Below are 20,156 nucleotides of genomic sequence, written 5' to 3'. Positions count from 1 at the left end.
ATTCCACAGCTGGTACGTCCGCACACTTCTCTTCTCTGCGAGATATATCACTAGGGGTTCCCTTCTGGCGGGAGCTCAAACGGAGCGCGGCTTCCCCCTGCGATGTCTGGCACTCAAGTGAGGTCAAGGTCCTCCGGAAGCGAGCCTCACGCCTCCAGCAAAGTGTCCACATCTCCTAGCCAGTCATTTATCTATTTCCTTACTTACTGCCCATAATCTTAAATTGTTTTACATATCCAACCAGCCATTTTTCATATGGGTTATCACCTCAATATTTGCTAGACCTTCTAGTTAGGTCAGGCTTGCTGAATAACTCTCAAGAAGGGAGACTCGTTTCTCCTGCAGGCTGAGATCATAACAATCAGTGAGGCACATGTGGCTGCTGCAGATAGGTTACAGACCATCAGTGAGGTAAATGTGGCTGCTGCAGGTGTGTTGCAGTCCATCAGTGAGACACATGTGGCTGCTGCAAGTGTGTTGCAGTTCATCAGTGAAGCACATGTGGCTGCTGCATGTTTGTTGCAGTTAATCAGTGAGGCACATGTGGCTGCTGCAGGTGTGTTGCAGTCCATCAGTGAGGTAAATGTGGCTGTTGCAGGTGTGTTGCAGTCCATCAGTGAGACACGTGTGGCTGCTGCAGGTGTGTTGCAGTCCATCAGTGAAGCACATGTGGCTGTTGCAGGTGTGTTGCAGTCCATCAGTGAGGCACATGTGGCTGCTGCAGATATGGTGCAGACCATCAGTGAGGTAAATGTGACTGTTGCAGGTGTGTTGCAGTTCATCAGTAAAGCACATGTGGCTGCTGCAGGTGTGGTGCAATCCATCAGTGAGGCACATGTGACTGTTGCAGGTGTATTGCAGTCCATCAGTGAGGCACATGTGGCTGTTGCAGGTGTGTTGCAGTCCATCAGTGAGGCACATGGCTGTTGCAGGTGTGTTGCAGTTCGTCAGTGAGGCACATGTGGCCGTTGCAGGTGTGTTGCAGTCCATCAGTGAGGCACATGTGGCTGTTGCATTTTTTTGCAGTCCATCAGTGAGGCACATGTGGCTGTTGCAGGTGTGTTGCAGTCCATCAGTGAGGTAAAAGTGCCTGGTGCAGGTGTGTTGCAGTTCATCAGTGAAGCACATGTGGCTGTTGCAGGTGTGTTCCAGTTCATCAGTGAGGCACAGGTGGCTGCTGCAGATGTGTTGCAGTCCATCAGTGAGGTAAATGTGGCTGTTGCAGGTGTGTTGCAGTCCAACAGTGAGGCACAGGTGGCTGATGCAGGTGTGTTGCAGTTCATCAGTGAGGCACATGTGGCTGATGCAGGTGTGTTGCAATTCATCAGTGAAACACATGTGGCTGTAGCAGTTGTGTTGCAGTCCATCAGTGAGGCACATGTGGCTGCTGCAGATGTGTTACAGTCCATCAGTGAGGTAAATGTGGCTGCTGCAGGTGTGTTGCAGTCCATCAGAGAGGCACATATGGCTGCTGCAGATATGGTGCAGTTCATCAAGAAGGCACATGTGGCTGTTGCAGGTGTGTTGCAGTTCATCAAGAAAGCACATGTAGCTGTTGCAGGTTTGTTGCAGTCAATCGGTAAGGCACATGTGGCTGTTGCAGGTGTGTTGCAGTCCATCAGTGAGGCACATATGGCTGCTGCAGGTGTGTTGCAGTTCATCAGTGAGGCACATGTGGCTGTTGCAGGTGTGTTCCAGTCCGTCAGTGAGGCACAGGTGGCTGCTGCTTGTGTTGCAGTTCATCAGTGAGGCACATGTGGATGTTGCAGGTGTGTTGCAGTTCATCAGCGAGGCACATAAGGCTGCTGCAGGTGTGTTGCAGTCCATCAGTGAGGCACAGGTGGCTGCTGCATGTGTGTTGCAGTTCATCAGTGAGGCACAGATGGCTGCGGCAGGTGTGTTGCAGTTCATCAGCGAGGCACATGTGGGTGTTGCAGGTGTGTTGCAGTCCATCAGTGAGGCACAGGTCGCTGCTGCAGGTGTGTTGCATTTCATCAGTGAGGCACATGTGGCTGTTGCAGGTGTGTTACAGTCCATCAGTGAGGCACATGTGGCTGGTGCAGGTGTGTTGCCGTCCATCAGTAAGGCACAGGTGACTGCTGCAGGTGTGTTGCAGTTCATCAGTGGGGCACATGTGGCTGTTGCATTTTTTTGCAGTCCATCAGTGAGGCACATGTGGCTGTTGCAGGTGTGTTGCAGTTCATCAGTGAGGTAAAAGTGGCTGGTGCAGGTGTGTTGCAGTTCATCAGTGAAGCACATGTGGCTGTTGCAGGTGTGTTCCAGTTCATCAGTGAGGCACAGGTGGCTGCTGCAGATGTGTTGCAGTCCATCAGTGAGGTAAATGTGGCTGTTGCAGGTGTGTTGCAGTCCAACAGTGAGGCACAGGTGGCTGATGCAGGTGTGTTGCAGTTCATCAGTGAGGCACATGTGGCTGATGCAGTTGTGTTGCAATTCATCAGTGAAACACATGTGGCTGTTGCAGGTGTGTTGCAGTCCATCAGTGAGGCACATGTGGCTGCTGCAGATGTGTTACAGTCCATCAGTGAGGTAAATGTGGCTGCTGCAGGTGTGTTGCAGTCCATCAGAGAGGCACATATGGCTGCTGCAGATATGGTGCAGTTCATCAAGAAGGCACATGTGGCTGTTGCAGGTGTGTTGCAGTTCATCAAGAAGGCACATGTAGCTGTTGCAGGTTTGTTGCAGTCAATCGGTAAGGCACATGTGGCTGTTGCAGGTGTGTTGCAGTCCATCAGTGAGGCACATATGGCTGCTGCAGGTGTGTTGCAGTTCATCAGTGAGGCACATGTGGCTGTTGCAGGTGTGTTCCAGTCCGACAGTGAGGCACAGGTGGCTGCTGCTTGTGTTGCAGTTCATCAGTGAGGCACATGTGGATGTTGCAGGTGTGTTGCAGTTCATCAGCGAGGCACATAAGGCTGCTGCAGGTGTGTTGCAGTCCATCAGTGAGGCACAGGTGGCTGCTGCAGGTGTGTTGCAGTTCATCAGTGAGGCACAGATGGCTGTGGCAGGTGTGTTGCAGTTCATCAGCGAGGCACATGTGGCTGTTGCAGGTGTGTTGCAGTCCATCAGAGGCACATGTGGCTGATTCAGGTGTGTTACAGTTCATCAGTGAGGCACATGTGGCTGTTGCAGGTGTGTTGCAGTCCATCAGTGAGGCACTGGTGGCTGCTGCAGTTGTGTTGCAGTCCATCAGTGAGGTGCATGTTGCTGCTGCAGATGTGTTGCAGTCTATCAGTGAGACACATGTGGCTGCTGCAGATATGTTGCAGACCATTAGTGAGGTAAATGTGGCTGCTGCAGGTGTGTTGCAGTTCATCAAGAAGACACATGTGGCTGTTGCTGGTGTGTTGCAGTCCATCAGTGAGGCACATGTGGCTGTTGTAGGTGTGTTGCAGTCCATCAGTGGGGCACAGGTGGCTGCTGCAGGTGTGTTGCAATTCATCAGTGAGGCACATGTGGCTGTTGCAGGTGTATTGCAGTCCATCAGTGAGGCACATGTGGCTGTTGCAGGTGTGTTGCAGTCCATCAGTGAGGCACATGTGGCTGTTGCAGGTGTGTTGCAGTTCATCAGTGAGGCACATATGGCCGTTACAGGTGTGTTGCAGTCCATCAGTGAGGCTCAGGTCGCTGCTGCAGGTGTGTTGCATTTCATCAGTGAGGCACATGTGGCTGTTTCAGGTGTGTTACAGTCCATCAGTGAGGCACATGTGGCTGTTGCAGGTGTGTTGCCGTCCATCAGTAAGGCACAGGTGACTGCTGCAGGTGTGTTGCAGTTCATCAGTGGGGCACATGTGGCTGTTGCATTTGTGTTGCAGTCCATCAGTGAGGCACATGTGGCTGTTGCAGGTGTGTTGCAGTCCATCAGTGAGGTAAAAGTGGCTGGTGCAGGTGTGTTGCAGTTCATCAGTGAAGCACATGTGGCTGGTGCAGGTGTGTTCCAGTTCATTAGTGAGGCACAGGTGGCTGCTGCAGTTGTGTTGCAGTCCATCAGTGAGGTAAATGTGGCTGTTGCAGGTGTGTTGCAGTCCAACAGTGAGGCACAGGTGGCTGATGCAGGTGTGTTGCAGTTCATCAGTGAGGCACATGTGGCTGATGCAGGTGTGTTGCAGTCCATCAGTGAGGCACATGTGGCTGCTGCAGGTGTGTTGCAGTTCATCAGTGAAGCACGTGGCTGCTGCAGGTGTGTTGCAGTCCATCAGTGAGGCATATGTGGCTGCTGCAGGTGTGTTGCAGTTCATCAGTGAGGCAGATGTGGCTGCTGCAGGTGTATTGCAGTCCATCAGTGAGGCACATGTGGCTGTTGCAGGTGTGTTGCAGTCCATCAGTGAGACACATGTGGCTGCTGCAGGTGTGTTGCAGTTCATCAGTGAAGCACATTTGGCTGTTGCAGGTGTGTTGCAGTCCATCAGTGAAGCACATGTGGCTACTGCAGATATGGTGCAGACCATCAGTGAGGTAAATGTGACTGTTGTAGGTGTGTTGCAGTTCATCAGTGAATCACATGTCGCTGCTGCAGGTGTGTTGCAATCCATCAGTGAGGCACATGTGGCTGTTGCAGGTGTATTGCAGTCCATCAGTGAGGCGCATGTGGCTGTTGCAGGTGTGTTGCAGTCCATCAGTGAGGCACATGTGGCTGTTGCAGGTGTGTTGCAGTTCATCAGTGAGGCACATGTGGCCGTTGCAGGTGTGTTGCAGTCCATCAGTGAGGCACAGATCGCTGCTGCAGGTGTGTTGCATTTCATCAGTGAGGCACATGTGGCTGTTGCAGGTGTGTTGCAGTCCATCAGTGAGGCACATGTGGCTGTTGCAGGTGTGTTGCAGTCCATCAGTGAGGTAAAAGTGGCTGGTGCAGGTGTGTTGCAGTTCATCAGTGAAGCACATGTGGCTGTTGCAGGTGTGTTCCAGTTCATCAGTGAGGCACAGGTTGCTGCTGCAGGGGTGTTGTAATTCATCAGTGAGGCACATGTGGCTGTTGCAGATGTGTTGCAGTCCATCAGTGTGGCACATGTGGCTGCTGCAGATGTGTTGCAGTCCATCAGTGAGGTAAATGTGGCTGCTGCAGGTGTGTTGCAGTCCATCAGTGAGGCACATGTGGCTGTTACAGGTGTGTTGCAGTCCATCAGAGAGGCACATATGGCTGCTGCAGATATGGTGCAGTTTATCAAGAAGGCACATGTGGCTGTTGCAGGTGTGTTGCAGTTCATCAAGAAGGCACATGTGGCTGTTGCAGGTTTGTTGCAGTCAATCGGTAAGGCACATGTGGCTGTTGCAGGTGTGTTGCAGTCCATCAGTGAGGCACAGATGGCTGCTGCAGGTATGTTGCAGTTCATCAGTGAGACACATGTGGCTGTTGCAGGTGTGTTCCAGTCCGTCAGTGAGGCACAGGTGGTTGCTGCTTGTGTTGCAGTTCATCAGTGAGGCATATGTGGATGTTGCAGGTGTGTTGCAGTTCATCAGCGAGGCACATAAGGCTGCTGCAGGTGTATTGCAGTCCATCAGTGAGGCACAGGTGGCTGCTGCAGGTGTGTTGCAGTTCATCAGTGAGGCACAGATGGCTGCGGCAGGTGTGTTGCAGTTCATCAGTGAGGCACATGTGGCTGTAGCAGGTGTGTTGCAGTCCATCAGAGGCACATGTGGCTGGTTCAGGTGTGTTACAGTTCATCAGTGAGGCACATGTGGCTGTTGCAGGTGTGTTGCAGTCCATCAGTGAGGCACTGGTGGCTGCTGCAGGTGTGTTGCAGTCCATCAGTGAGGTGCATGTTGCTGCTGCAGATGTGTTGCAGTCCATCTGTGAGACACATGTGGCTGCTGCAGATATGTTGCAGACCATCAGTGAGGTAAATGTGGCTGCTGCAGGTGTGTTGCAGTTCATCAAGAAGACACATGTGGCTGTTGCTGGTGTGTTGCAGTCCATCAGTGAGGCACATGTGGCTGTTGTAGGTGTGTTTGTTACGAACCCGGATCCAGCGTCCGAGCACGGAGCAGTGACGACCGCGCCATCTGTGGGTCAGCTCCCGAAACCCCCTCCAAACGGACGACGACACCTGGTGGGGACGACGTATACTGGCCACAAGGGCCAGTTTCTAGTCCGGTTCAGCGCTCAACACAGCCGCTGCTGACCTCTGGTGAGGTGGTGCTCAGACACCAGCGCCATCTATGGAGTGGATAGGTGGGCGTTTGTGTCTGAGCCTGTAAGTGAGGTGCCTTAGTGTGTCCCAGTTATTGATGACGTGTCTGCTTACAGAGTCGACCTGGGACTGCTGTGATGGAAGTGGATTCAGTCTACCCAAGGCAGCCGTCCCCATACCTTGTGCTTTGCTGTAGCAGCTGTGAGTCGCCTCCCGGAAGAACACTGTGGTGTTACCCTGCCAGTGGAGTGGCAGTAGAAGGATTACCCGGGACCGACTGCTGGAGACGACTATCCACGGGTATTGAGGACAGGAGAGTGATTTGTGGTATCACACGAGGCTCCTGTCTAGGGCGTTACCCTTATATCGTTCGTGGAGTGGCCTGACCAGCCTTGCTGATCCGGAACCTGCCAGCAGACCTGCTGGACTTGTGGTTGACGGCCTCCATGGCGGTGCCCCCAGTGGAACTGTGTTTTGGCTGGCCTGTGTCTGGGGTAGACTCAGCTTGGTCGAAGGATTCGTCAAGAGACCACGAAGGCACCGAGGACTCAGCACCGAGAATCAGGATCCAGAGTCTTCAGCAGAAGACGATTGTGTATTTCCCCTGTACAGTGTTAATACCCCTCCCCCTGTGCACTCTTTTATATATTATTTATTTGGTGATGGTAACAATTATAGTCTTAAGTTCTTAACTTTCTTTCCCTTCCCCCTTTAAGTTTCTTGCGTCACGGATCACATCCCTTGAAAGCCACTACTGGCTTGGGGTCGGATACAACTTCCTCTACAACATCAGAGTAAGGACCCCGTTGCGTCCCCAGAGGGCCGTAACAGTGTTGCAGTCCATCAGTGGGGCACAGGTGGCTGCTGCAGGTGTGTTGCAATTCATCAGTGAGGCACATGTGGCTGTTGCAGGTGTGTTGCAGTCCATCAGTGAGACACAGGTGGCTGCTGCAGGTATGTTGCAGTTCATCAGTGAGGCACATGTGGCTGTTGCAGGTGTGTTACAGACCATCAGTGATTCACATGTGGCTGTTGCATGTGTGTTGCAGTCCATCAGAAAGGTACATGTGGTTGCTGCAGATGTGTTGCAGTCCATCAGTGAGACACATGTGGCTGCTGCAGATATGTTGCAGACCATCAGTCAGGTAAATGTGGCTGCTGCAGGTGTGTTGCAGTTCATCAGTGAGGCACATGTGGCTGCTGCAGGTGTGTTGCAGTCCATCAGTGAGGCACATGTGGCTGTTGCAGGTGTGTTGCAGTTCATCAGTGAGGCACATGTGTTTGTTGCAGGTGTGTTGCAGTCCATCACTGAGGCACATGTGGCCGTTGCAGGTGTGTTGCAGTCCATCAGTGAGGCTCAGGTCGCTGCTGCAGGTGTGTTGCATTTCATCAGTGAGGCACATGTGGCTGTTTCAGGTGTGTTACAGTCCATCAGTGAGGCACATGTGGCTGTTGCAGGTGTGTTGCCTTCCATCAGTAAGGCACAGGTGACTGCTGCAGGTGTGTTGCAGTTCATCAGTGGGGCACATGTGGCTGTTGCATTTGTGTCGGAAAATCCGACACCATTCATACAGACAGATAAGAGCTGTGTTGTATAAACAAGTTACCCATAGAAAACGTAACCTTAGTGGAATTACCGTCTAAAGAAAACGGGATATCATCACCACATACTATTACATTCTCCACCTATTATGGTGGGAATTATTCTTAAATACATTAGTCTTTGGACTTTACCATCATAAAAACATCTTATATAAATTAACTTAATTATCAATATTAAAGTAGAGTAAATGTGACCCTTCTATCACTTTCTGAAATCTGGACAAAGTAGGCCAGGCGTCAGTGAGTGGGGAAGGAGGGCAGCCATTGTTGTGTCACCTCCGAGACGTGTGGAGTAAATTTGGCTCCTATCATATCTGGACAATGTCGGCCAGACGTCAATAGAATGGAGTGTTAGATGCAGCCGTTGTTATACGAGACCAGAGGCTCACACGGGAGCAAATTCGGCTCCTGTTAATTTTACTTGGACGTAGTGTTATGGAAACCAAAGGTACCATCTCCAACACGATGTCTACAATTCAAGTTAAGTGTCTATCCGAAACCCGTTTATCATTCATTTATGGCCATTAATGTCAGGATATAGGGTGACCCGGTTAGATCGCGAAATCGCCTCAAACTAAAGGTAATTAAGCCAGGTCTTAATGTTCCATGTACTGTATAGTGTTTTCTCTGATATAGCTTGTCATATATAGGATTCTGGCTTCACAGCTAGCGCACTTTTGACAGGTCAAGACGAGGATGCAAGATTTGTGCACCAGTTACTGGGTGATATGGAAGCTACCTCAAAGAGGATAATTTGGTGTCTACACCCTAGTTATACCTGGTGGACTAACCTGCTGTACTATAAGATAAGGAACCTCATCAATGTATGTAGCTATTACTGTAGTTTGATTGGCTGCATATATATTAATTTAATAAACCCCCCCTAATGTGTAGAGGATCGATTTGTGAGATTGAGATTATTGCAGAAATACAGTCCACTTATCATTATACAAATTGCTATCGAAGTATATAAATTAACGTAAATATAAATTCATATAAATTAAATAAATATAAATCTCACAGGTCGGTCCCCACAATTTGTGTTGCAGTCCATCAGTGAGGCACATGTGGCTGTTGCAGGTGTGTTGCAGTCCATCAGTGAGGTAAAAGTGGCTGGTGCAGGTGTGTTGCAGTTCATCAGTGAAGCACATGTGGCAGGTGTGTTCCAGTTCATTAGTGAGGCACAGGTGGCTGCTGCAGATGTGTTGCAGTCCATCAGTGAGGTAAATGTGGCTGTTGCAGGTGTGTTGCAGTCCAACAGTGAGGCACAGGTGGCTGATGCAGGTGTGTTGCAGTTCATCAGTGAGGCACATGTGGCTGATGCAGGTGTGTTGCAGTCCATCAGTGAGGCACATGTGGCTGCTGCAGGTGTGTTGCAGTTCATCAGTGAAGCACGTGGCTGCTGCAGGTGTGTTGCAGTCCATCAGTGAGGCATATGTGGCTGCTGCAGGTGTGTTGCAGTTCATCAGTGAGGCAGATGTGGCTGCTGCAGGTGTATTGCAGTCCATCAGTGAGGCACATGTGGCTGTTGCAGGTGTGTTGCAGTCCATCAGTGAGACACATGTGGCTGCTGCAGGTGTGTTGCAGTTCATCAGTGAAGCACATTTGGCTGTTGCAGGTGTGTTGCAGTCCATCAGTGAAGCACATGTGGCTACTGCAGATATGGTGCAGACCATCAGTGAGGTAAATGTGACTGTTGTAGGTGTGTTGCAGTTCATCAGTGAATCACATGTCGCTGCTGCAGGTGTGTTGCAATCCATCAGTGAGGCACATGTGGCTGTTGCAGGTGTATTGCAGTCCATCAGTGAGGCGCATGTGGCTGTTGCAGGTGTGTTGCAGTCCATCAGTGAGGCACATGTGGCTGTTGCAGGTGTGTTGCAGTTCATCAGTGAGGCACATGTGGCCGTTGCAGGTGTGTTGCAGTCCATCAGTGAGGCACAGATCGCTGCTGCAGGTGTGTTGCATTTCATCAGTGAGGCACATGTGGCTGTTGCAGGTGTGTTACAGTCCATCAGTGAGGCACATGTGGCTGTTGCAGGTGTGTTGGCGTCCATCGGTTAGGCACAAGTGACTGCTGTGGGTGTGTTGCAGTTCATCAGTGGGGCACATGTGGCTGTTGCAGGTGTGTTGCAGTCCATCAGTGAGGCACATGTGGCTGTTGCAGGTGTGTTGCAGTCCATCAGTGAGGTAAAAGTGGCTGGTGCAGGTGTGTTGCAGTTCATCAGTGAAGCACATGTGGCTGTTGCAGGTGTGTTCCAGTTCATCAGTGAGGCACAGGTTGCTGCTGCAGGGGTGTTGTAATTCATCAGTGAGGCACATGTGGCTGTTGCAGATGTGTTGCAGTCCATCAGTGAGGCACATGTGGCTGCTGCAGATGTGTTGCAGTCCATCAGTGAGGTAAATGTGGCTGCTGCAGGTGTGTTGCAGTCCATCAGTGAGGCACATGTGGCTGTTACAGGTGTGTTGCAGTCCATCAGAGAGGCACATATGGCTGCTGCAGATATGGTGCAGTTTATCAAGAAGGCACATGTGGCTGTTGCAGGTGTGTTGCAGTTCATCAAGAAGGCACATGTGGCTGTTGCAGGTTTGTTGCAGTCAATCGGTAAGGCACATGTGGCTGTTGCAGGTGTGTTGCAGTCCATCAGTGAGGCACAGATGGCTGCTGCAGGTATGTTGCAGTTCATCAGTGAGACACATGTGGCTGTTGCAGGTGTGTTCCAGTCCGTCAGTGAGGCACAGGTGGTTGCTGCTTGTGTTGCAGTTCATCAGTGAGGCATATGTGGATGTTGCAGGTGTGTTGCAGTTCATCAGCGAGGCACATAAGGCTGTTGCAGGTGTATTGCAGTCCATCAGTGAGGCACAGGTGGCTGCTGCAGGTGTGTTGCAGTTCATCAGTGAGGCACAGATGGCTGTGGCAGGTGTGTTGCAGTTCATCAGTGAGGCACATGTGGCTGTTGCAGGTGTGTTGCAGTCCATCAGAGGCACATGTGGCTGGTTCAGGTGTGTTACAGTTCATCAGTGAGGCACATGTGGCTGTTGCAGGTGTGTTGCAGTCCATCAGTGAGGCACTGGTGGCTGCTGCAGGTGTGTTGCAGTCCATCAGTGAGGTGCATGTTGCTGCTGCAGATGTGTTGCAGTCCATCTGTGAGACACATGTGGCTGCTGCAGATATGTTGCAGACCATCAGTGAGGTAAATGTGGCTGCTGCAGGTGTGTTGCAGTTCATCAAGAAGACACATGTGGCTGTTGCTGGTGTGTTGCAGTCCATCAGTGAGGCACATGTGGCTGTTGTAGGTGTGTTTGTTACGAACCCGGATCCAGCGTCCGAGCACGGAGCAGTGACGACCGCGCCATCTGTGGGTCAGCTCCCGAAACCCCCTCCAAACGGACGACGACACCTGGTGGGGACGACGTATACTGGCCACAAGGGCCAGTTTCTAGTCCGGTTCAGCGCTCAACACAGCCGCTGCTGACCTCTGGTGAGGTGGTGCTCAGACACCAGCGCCATCTATGGAGTGGATAGGTGGGCGTTTGTGTCTGAGCCTGTAAGTGAGGTGCCTTAGTGTGTCCCAGTTATTGATGACGTGTCTGCTTACAGAGTCGACCTGGGACTGCTGTGATGGAAGTGGATTCAGTCTACCCAAGGCAGCCGTCCCCATACCTTGTGCTTTGCTGTAGCAGCTGTGAGTCGCCTCCCGGAAGAACACTGTGGTGTTACCCTGCCAGTGGAGTGGCAGTAGAAGGATTACCCGGGACCGACTGCTGGAGACGACTATCCACGGGTATTGAGGACAGGAGAGTGATTTGTGGTATCACACGAGGCTCCTGTCTAGGGCGTTACCCTTATATCGTTCGTGGAGTGGCCTGACCAGCCTTGCTGATCCGGAACCTGCCAGCAGACCTGCTGGACTTGTGGTTGACGGCCTCCACGGCGGTGCCCCCAGTGGAACTGTGTTTTGGCTGGCCTGTGTCTGGGGTAGACTCAGCTTGGTCGAAGGATTCGTCAAGAGACCACGAAGGCACCGAGGACTCAGCACCGAGAATCAGGATCCAGAGTCTTCAGCAGATGACGATTGTGTATTTCCCCTGTACAGTGTTAATACCCCTCCCCCTGTGCACTCTTTTATATATTATTTATTTGGTGATGGTAACAATTATAGTCTTAAGTTCTTAACTTTCTTTCCCTTCCCCCTTTAAGTTTCTTGCGTCACGGATCACATCCCTTGAAAGCCACTACTGGCTTGGGGTCGGATACAACTTCCTCTAACAACATCAGAGTAAGGACCCCGTTGCGTCCCGAGAGGGCCGTAACAGTGTTGCAGTCCATCAGTGGGGCAGAGGTGGCTGCTGCAGGTGTGTTGCAATTCATCAGTGAGGCACATGTGGCTGTTGCAGGTGTGTTGCAGTCCATCAGTGAGACACAGGTGGCTGCTGCAGGTATGTTGCAGTTCATCAGTGAGGCACATGTGGCTGTTGCAGGTGTGTTGCAGTCCATCAGAAAGGTACATGTGGTTGCTGCAGATGTGTTGCAGTCCATCAGTGAGACACATGTGGCTGCTGCAGATATGTTGCAGACCATCAGTCAGGTAAATGTGGCTGCTGCAGGTGTGTTGCAGTTCATCAGTGAGGCACATGTGGCTGCTGCAGGTGTGTTGCAGTCCATCAGTGAGGCACATGTGGCTGTTGCAGGTGTGTTGCAGTTCATCAGTGAGGCACATGTGTTTGTTGCAGGTGTGTTGCAGTCCATCACTGAGGCACATGTGGCGGTTGCAGGTGTGTTGCAGTCAATCTGTAAGGCACAGGTGGCGGCTGCAGGTGTGTAGCAGTCCATCAGTGAGGCACATGTGGCTGCTGCAGATGTGCTGCAGTCCATCAGTGAGATGCATGTGGCTGCTGCAGGTGTGTTGCAGACCATCAGTGAGGCACTTGTGGCTGCTGCAGATGTGTTGCAGTCCATCAGTGAGGCACATGTGGCTGCTGCAGGTGTGTTGCAGACCATCAGTGAGGCACTTGTGGCTGCTGCTGATGTGTTGCAGACCAGTGAGGCACATACGGGTTCTGCAGATGTTTTGCAGTCCATCAGTGAGGCACATGTGGCTGCTGCAGATGTGCTGCAGTCCATCAGTGAGACACATGTGGCTGCTGCAAGTGTGTTGCAGTTCATCAGTGAAGCACATGTGGCTGCTGCAGGTGTGTTGCAGTCCATCAGTGAGGCACATGTGGCTGTTGCATGTTTGTTGCAGTTAATCAGTGAGGCACATGTGGCTGCTGCAGGTGTGTTGCAGTCCATCAGTGAGGCACATGTGGCTGCTGCAGATATGTTACAGACCATCAGTGAGGTAAATGTGGCTGTTGCAGGTGTGTTGCAGTCCATCAGTGAGGCACATGTGGCTGCTGCAGATATGGTGCAGACCATCAGTGAGGTAAATGTGACTGTTGCAGGTGTGTTGCAGTTCATCAGTAAAGCACATGTGGCTGCTGCAGGTGTGTTGCAATCCATCAGTGAGGCACATGTGACTGTTGCAGGTGTATTGCAGTCCATCAGTAAGGCACATGTGGCTGTTGCAGGTGTGTTGCAGTCCATCAGTGAGGCACATATGGCTGTTGCAGGTGTGTTGCAGTTCATCAGTGAGGCACATGTGGCCGTTGCAGGTGTGTTGCAGTCCATCAGTGAGGCACATGTGGCTGCTGCAGGTGTGTAGCAGTCCATCAGTGAGGCACATGTGGCTGCTGCAGATGTGCTGTAGTCCATCAGTGAGACGCATGTGGCTACTGCAGGTGTGTTGCAGACCATCAGTGAGGCACTTGTGGCTGCTGCAGATGTGTTGCAGTCCATCAGTGAGGCACATGTGGCTGCTGCAGGTGTGTTGCAGACCATCAGTGAGGCACATATGGGTGCTGCAGATGTTTTGCAGTCCATCAGTGAGGCACATGTGGCTGCTGCAGATGTGCTGCAGTCCATCAGTGAGACACATGTGGCTGCTGCAGGTGTGTTGCAGACCATCAGTGAGGCACTTGTGGCTGCTGTAGGTGTGTTGCAGACCATCAGTGAGGCACTCGTGGCTGCTGCAGATGTGTTGCAGTCCATCAGTTAGGCACATGCGGCTGTTGCAGATTTGTTGCAGTCCAGTGAGGCACATATGGTTGTTGCAGGTGTGTTGCAGTCCATCAGTGAGGCACATGTGGCTGCTGCAGATATGTTACAGACCATCAGTGAGGTAAATGTGGCTGCTGCAGGTGTGTTGCATTCCATCAGTGACACACATGTGGCTGCTGCAAGTGTGTTGCAGTTCATCAGTGAAGCACATGTGGCTGCTGCAGGTGTGTTGCAGTCCATCAGTGAGGCACATGTGGCTGCTGCAGGTTTGTTGCAGTTAATCAGTGAGGCACATGTGGCTGCTGCAGGTGTGTTGCAGTCCATCAGTGAGGCACATGTGGCTGTTGCAGGTGTGTTGCAATCCATCAGTGAGGCACATGTGGCTGTTGCAGGTGTATTGCAGTCCATCAGTGAGGCACATGTGGCTGTTGCAGGTGCGTTGCAGTCCATCAGTGAGGCACATGTGGCTGTTGCAGGTGTGTTGCAGTTCATCAGTGAGGCACATGTGGCCGTTGCAGGTGTGTTGCAGTCCATCAGTGAGGCACAGGTCGCTGCTGCAGGTGTGTTGCATTTCATCAGTGAGGCACATGTGGCTGTTTCAGGTGTGTTACAGTCCATCAGTGAGGCACATGTGGCTGTTGCAGGTGTGTTGCCGCCCATCAGTAAGGCACAGGTGACTGCTGCAGGTGTGTTGCAGTTCATCAGTGGGGCACATAAGGCTGTTGCATTTGTGTTGCAGTCCATCAGTGAGGCACATGTGGCTGTTGCAGGTGTGTTGCAGTCCATCAGTGAGGTAAAAGTGGCTGGTGCAGGTGTGTTGCAGTTCATCAGTGAAGCACATGTGGCTGTTGCAGGTGTGTTCCAGTTCATCAGTGAGGCACAGGTGGCTGCTGCAGATGTGTTGCAGTCCATCAGTGAGGTAAATGTGGTTGTTGCAGGTGTGTTGCAGTCCAACAGTGAGGCACAGGTGGCTGATGCAGGTGTGTTGCAGTTCATCAGTGAGGCACATGTGGCTGCTGCAGGTGTGTTGCAGTTCATCAGTGAAGCACATGTGGCTGCTGCAGGTGTGTTGCAGTCCATCAGTGAGGCACATGTGGCTGCTGCAGGTGTGTTGCAGTTCATCAGTGAGGCACATGCGGCTGCTGCAGGTGTGTTGCAGTCCATCAGTGAGGCACATGTGGCTGTTGCAGGTGTGTTGCAGTCCATCAGTGAGACACATGTGGCTGTTGCAGGTGTGTTGCAGTCCATCAGAGAGGCACATATGGCTGCTGCAGATATGGTGCAGTTCATCAAGAAGGCACATGTGGCTGTTGCAGGTGTGTTGCAGTTCATCAAGAAGGCACATGTGGCTGTTGCAGGTTTGTTGCAGTCCATCAGTGAGGCACATGTGGCTGCTGCAGGTGTGTAGCAGTCCATCAGTGAGGCACATGTGGCTGCTGCAGATGTGCTGTAGTCCATCAGTGAGACGCATGTGGCTACTGCAGGTGTGTTGCAGACCATCAGTGAGGCACTTGTGGCTGCTGCAGATGTGTTGCAGTCCATCAGTGAGGCACATGTGGCTGCTGCAGGTGTGTTGCAGACCATCAGTGAGGCACATATGGGTGCTGCAGATGTTTTGCAGTCCATCAGTGAGGCACATGTGGCTGCTGCAGATGTGCTGCAGTCCATCAGTGAGACACATGTGGCTGCTGCAGGTGTGTTGCAGACCATCAGTGAGGCACTTGTGGCTGCTGCAGGTGTGTTGCAGACCATCAGTGAGGCACTCGTGGCTGCTGCAGATGTGTTGCAGTCCATCAGTTAGGCACATGCGGCTGTTGCAGATTTGTTGCAGTCCAGTGAGGCACATATGGTTGTTGCAGGTGTGTTGCAGTCCATCAGTGAGGCACATGTGGCTGCTGCAGATATGTTACAGACCATCAGTGAGGTAAATGTGGCTGCTGCAGGTGTGTTGCATTCCATCAGTGACACACATGTGGCTGCTGCAAGTGTGTTGCAGTTCATCAGTGAAGCACATGTGGCTGCTGCAGGTGTGTTGCAGTCCATCAGTGAGGCACATGTGGCTGCTGCAGGTTTGTTGCAGTTAATCAGTGAGGCACATGTGGCTGCTGCAGGTGTGTTGCAGTCCATCAGTGAGGCACATGTGGCTGTTGCAGGTGTGTTGCAATCCATCAGTGAGGCACATGTGGCTGTTGCAGGTGTATTGCAGTCCATCAGTGAGGCACATGTGGCTGTTGCAGGTGCGTTGCAGTCCATCAGTGAGGCACATGTGGCTGTTGCAGGTGTGTTGCAGTTCATCAGTGAGGCACATGTGGCCGTTGCAGGTGTGTTGCAGTCCATCAGTGAGGCACAGGTCGCTGCTGCAGGTGTGTTGCATTTCATCAGTGAGGCACATGTGGCTGTTTCAGGTGTGTTACAGTCCATCAGTGAGGCACATGTGGCTGTTGCAGGTGTGTTGCCGGCTATCAGTAAGGCACAGGTGACTGCTGCAGGTGTGTTGCAGTTCATCAGTGGGGCACATAAGGCTGTTGCATTTGTGTTGCAGTCCATCAGTGAGGCACATGTGGCTGTTGCAGGTGTGTTGCAGTCCATCAGTGAGGTAAAAGTGGCTGGTGCAGGTGTGTTGCAGTTCATCAGTGAAGCACATGTGGCTGTTGCAGGTGTGTTCCAGTTCATCAGTGAGGCACAGGTGGCTGCTGCAGATGTGTTGCAGTCCATCAGTGAGGTAAATGTGGTTGTTGCAGGTGTGTTGCAGTCCAACAGTGAGGCACAGGTGGCTGATGCAGGTGTGTTGCAGTTCATCAGTGAGGCACATGTGGCTGCTGCAGGTGTGTTGCAGTTCATCAGTGAAGCACATGTGGCTGCTGCAGGTGTGTTGCAGTCCATCAGTGAGGCACATGTGGCTGCTGCAGGTGTGTTGCAGTTCATCAGTGAGGCACATGCGGCTGCTGCAGGTGTGTTGCAGTCCATCAGTGAGGCACATGTGGCTGTTGCAGGTGTGTTGCAGTCCATCAGTGAGACACATGTGGCTGTTGCAGGTGTGTTGCAGTCCATCAGAGAGGCACATATGGCTGCTGCAGATATGGTGCAGTTCATCAAGAAGGCACATGTGGCTGTTGCAGGTGTGTTGCAGTTCATCAAGATGGCACATGTGGCTGTTGCAGGTTTGTTGCAGTCCATCAGTGAGGCACTGGTGGCTGCTGCAGGTGTGTTGCAGTCCATCAGTGAGGTGCATGTTGCTGCTGCAGATGTGTTGCAGTCCATCAGTGAGACACATGTGGCTGCTGCAGATATGTTGCAGACCATCAGTGAGGTAAATGTGGCTGCTGCAGGTGTGTTGCAGTTCATCAAGAAGACACATGTGGCTGTTGCTGGTGTGTTGCAGTCCATCAGTGAGGCACATGTGGCTGTTGTAGGTGTGTTTGTTACGAACCCGGATCCAGCGTCCGAGCACGGAGCAGTGACGACCGCGCCATCTGTGGGTCAGCTCCCGAAACCCCCTCCAAGCGGACGACGTATACTGGCCACAAGGGCCAGTTTCTAGTCCGGTTCAGCGCTCAGCACAGCCGCTGCTGACCTCTGGTGAGGTGGTGCTCAGACACCAGCGCCATCTATGGAGTGGATAGGTGGGCTTTTGTGTCTGAGCCTGTAAGTGAGGTGCCTTAGTGTGTCCCAGTTATTGATGACGTGTCTGCTTACAGAGTCGACTTGGGACTGCTGTGATGGAATTGGAGTCAGTCTACCCAAGGCAGCCGTCCCCATACCTTGTGCTTTGCTGTAGCAGCTGTGAGTCGGCTCCCGGAAGAACACTGTGGTGTTACCCTGCCAGTGGAGTGGCAGTAGAAGGATTACCCGGGACCGACTGCTGGAGACGACTATCCACTGGGGTATTGAGGACAGCAGAGTGATTTGTGGTATCACACAAGGCTCCTTTCTAGGGTGTTACCCTTATATCGTTCGTGGAGTGGCCTGACCAGCCTTGCTGATCCGGAACCTGCCAGCAGACCTGCTGGACTTGTGGTTGACGGCCTCCACGGCGGTGCCCCCAGTGGAACTGTGTTTTGGCTGGCCTGTGTCTGGGGTAGACTCAGCTTGGTCGAAGGATTCGTCAAGAGACCACGAAGGCACCGAGGACTCAGCACCGAGAATCAGGATCCAGAGTCTTCAGCAGAAGACGATTGTGTATTTCCCCTGTACAGTGTTAATACCCCTCCCCCTGTGCACTCTTTTATATATTATTTATTTGGTGATGGTAACAATTATAGTCTTAAGTTCTTAACTTTCTTTCCCTTCCCCCTTTAAGTTTCTTGCGTCACGGATCACATCCCTTGAAAGCCACTACTGGCTTGGGGTCGGATACAACTTCCTCTACAACATCAGAGTAAGGACCCCGTTGCGTCCCCAGAGGGCCGTAACAGTGTTGCAGTCCATCAGTGGGGCACAGGTGGCTGCTGCAGGTGTGTTGCAATTCATCAGTGAGGCACATGTGGCTGTTGCAGGTGTGTTGCAGTCCATCAGTGAGACACAGGTGGCTGCTGCAGGTATGTTGCAGTTCATCAGTGAGGCACATGTGGCTGTTGCAGGTGTGTTACAGACCATCAGTGATTCACATGTGGCTGTTGCATGTATGTTGCAGTCCATCAGAAAGGTACATGTGGTTGCTGCAGATGTGTTGCAGTCCATCAGTGAGACACATGTGGCTGCTGCAGATATGTTGCAGACCATCAGTCAGGTAAATTTGGCTGCTGCAGGTGCGTTGCAGTTCATCAGTGAAGCACATGTGGCTGTTGCAGGTGTGTTGCATTCCATCAGTGAGGCACATGTGGCTGCTGCAGGTAAGTTGCAGTCCATCAGTGAGGCACATGTGGCTGTTGCAGGTGTGTTGCAGTTCATCAGTGAGGCACATTTGTTTGTTGCAGGTGTGTTGCAGTCCATCACTGAGGCACATGTGGCGGTTGCAGGTGTGTTGCAATCTGTGAGGCACAGGTGGCGGCTGCAGGTGTGTAGCAGTCCATCAGTGAGGCACATGTGGCTGCTGCAGATGTGCTGCAGTCCATCAGTGAGACGCATGTGGCTGCTGCAGGTGTGTTGCAGACCATCAGTGAGGCACTTGTGGCTGCTGCAGATGTGTTGCAGTCCATCAGTGAGGCACATGTGGCTGCTGCAGGTGTGTTGCAGACCATCAGTGAGGCACTTGTGGCTGCTGCAGATGTGTTGCAGACCAGTGAGGCACATACGGGTGCTGCAGATGTTTTGCAGTCCATCAGTGAGGCACATGTGGCTGCTGCAGATGTGCTGCAGTCCATCAGTGAGACACATGTGGCTGCTGCAGGTGTGTTGCAGACCATCAGTGAGGCACTTGTGGCTGCTGCAGGTGTGTTGCAGACCATCAGTGAGGAACTCGTGGCTGCTGCAGATGTGTTGCAGTCCATCAGTTAGGCACATGCGGCTGTTGCAGATTTGTTGCAGTCCAGTGAGGCACATATGGCTGTTGCAGGTGTGTTGCAGTCCATCAGTGAGGCACATGTGGCTGCTGCAGATGTGTTACAGACCATCAGTGAGGTAAATGTGGCTGCTGCAGGTGTGTTGCAGTCCATCAGTGAGACACGTGGCTGCTGCAAGTCTGTTGCAGTTCATCAGTGAAGCACATGTGGCTGCTGCAGGTGTGTTGCAGTCCATCAGTGAGGCACATGTGGCTGTTGCATGTTTGTTGCAGTTAATCAGTGAGGCACATGTGGCTGCTGCAGGTGTGTTGCAGTCCATCAGTGAGGCACATGTGGCTGCTGCAGATATGTTACAGACCATCAGTGAGGTAAATGTGGCTGTTGCAGGTGTGTTGCAGTCCATCAGTGAGACACGAGTGGCTGCTGCAGGTGTGTTGCAGTCCATCAGTGAAACACATGTGGCTGTTGCAGGTGTGTTGCAGTCCATCAGTGAGGCACATGTGGCTGCTGCAGATATGGTGCAGACCATCAGTGAGGTAAATGTGACTTGCAGGTGTGTTGCAGTTCATCAGTAAAGCACATGTGGCTGCTGCAGGTGTGTTGCAATCCATCAGTGAGGCACATGTGGCTGTTGCAGGTGTATTGCAGTCCATCAGTGAGGCACATGTGGCTGTTGCAGGTGTGTTGCAGTCCATCAGTGAGGCACATATGGCTGTTGCAGGTGTGTTGCAGTTCATCAGTGAGGCACATGTGGCCGTTGCAGGTGTGTTGCAGTCCATCAGTGAGGCACAGGTCGCTGCTGCAGGTGTGTTGCATTTCATCAGTGAGGCACATGTGGCTGTTGCAGGTGTGTTACAGTCCATCAGTGAG

The 20,156-nt window shown here is 52.2% G+C and overlaps 1 protein-coding gene across 1 annotated transcript in view; it reads left to right on the top strand.

Moving 5' to 3' along the window:
- The first annotated feature begins 1,464 nt into the window (after window positions 1-1,464).
- LOC138358692 (platelet binding protein GspB-like) overlaps window positions 1,465-20,156 on the top strand; it is a 59,735-nt gene continuing 41,043 nt past the window's right edge. The window contains exons 1-16 of the mRNA XM_069316847.1: window positions 1,465-1,561; window positions 1,770-1,979; window positions 2,525-2,692; window positions 2,901-2,984; window positions 4,409-4,534; window positions 5,123-5,332; window positions 5,457-5,624; window positions 9,367-9,492; window positions 10,207-10,416; window positions 10,541-10,624; window positions 13,527-13,712; window positions 14,490-14,615; window positions 15,078-15,203; window positions 15,330-15,515; window positions 16,251-16,418; window positions 16,881-17,006. Coding sequence (XP_069172948.1) covers window positions 1,465-1,561; window positions 1,770-1,979; window positions 2,525-2,692; window positions 2,901-2,984; window positions 4,409-4,534; window positions 5,123-5,332; window positions 5,457-5,624; window positions 9,367-9,492; window positions 10,207-10,416; window positions 10,541-10,624; window positions 13,527-13,712; window positions 14,490-14,615; window positions 15,078-15,203; window positions 15,330-15,515; window positions 16,251-16,418; window positions 16,881-17,006 — 2,401 coding nt within the window. The remainder of the gene's footprint in view (window positions 1,562-1,769; window positions 1,980-2,524; window positions 2,693-2,900; window positions 2,985-4,408; window positions 4,535-5,122; window positions 5,333-5,456; window positions 5,625-9,366; window positions 9,493-10,206; window positions 10,417-10,540; window positions 10,625-13,526; window positions 13,713-14,489; window positions 14,616-15,077; window positions 15,204-15,329; window positions 15,516-16,250; window positions 16,419-16,880; window positions 17,007-20,156) is intronic.

This window comes from Procambarus clarkii, chromosome 85 (assembly GCF_040958095.1).
Source record: "Procambarus clarkii isolate CNS0578487 chromosome 85, FALCON_Pclarkii_2.0, whole genome shotgun sequence".
In the NCBI taxonomy this organism is placed as follows: domain Eukaryota; kingdom Metazoa; phylum Arthropoda; class Malacostraca; order Decapoda; family Cambaridae; genus Procambarus; species Procambarus clarkii.
This window is presented reverse-complemented; position numbering and strand designations above follow the sequence as displayed.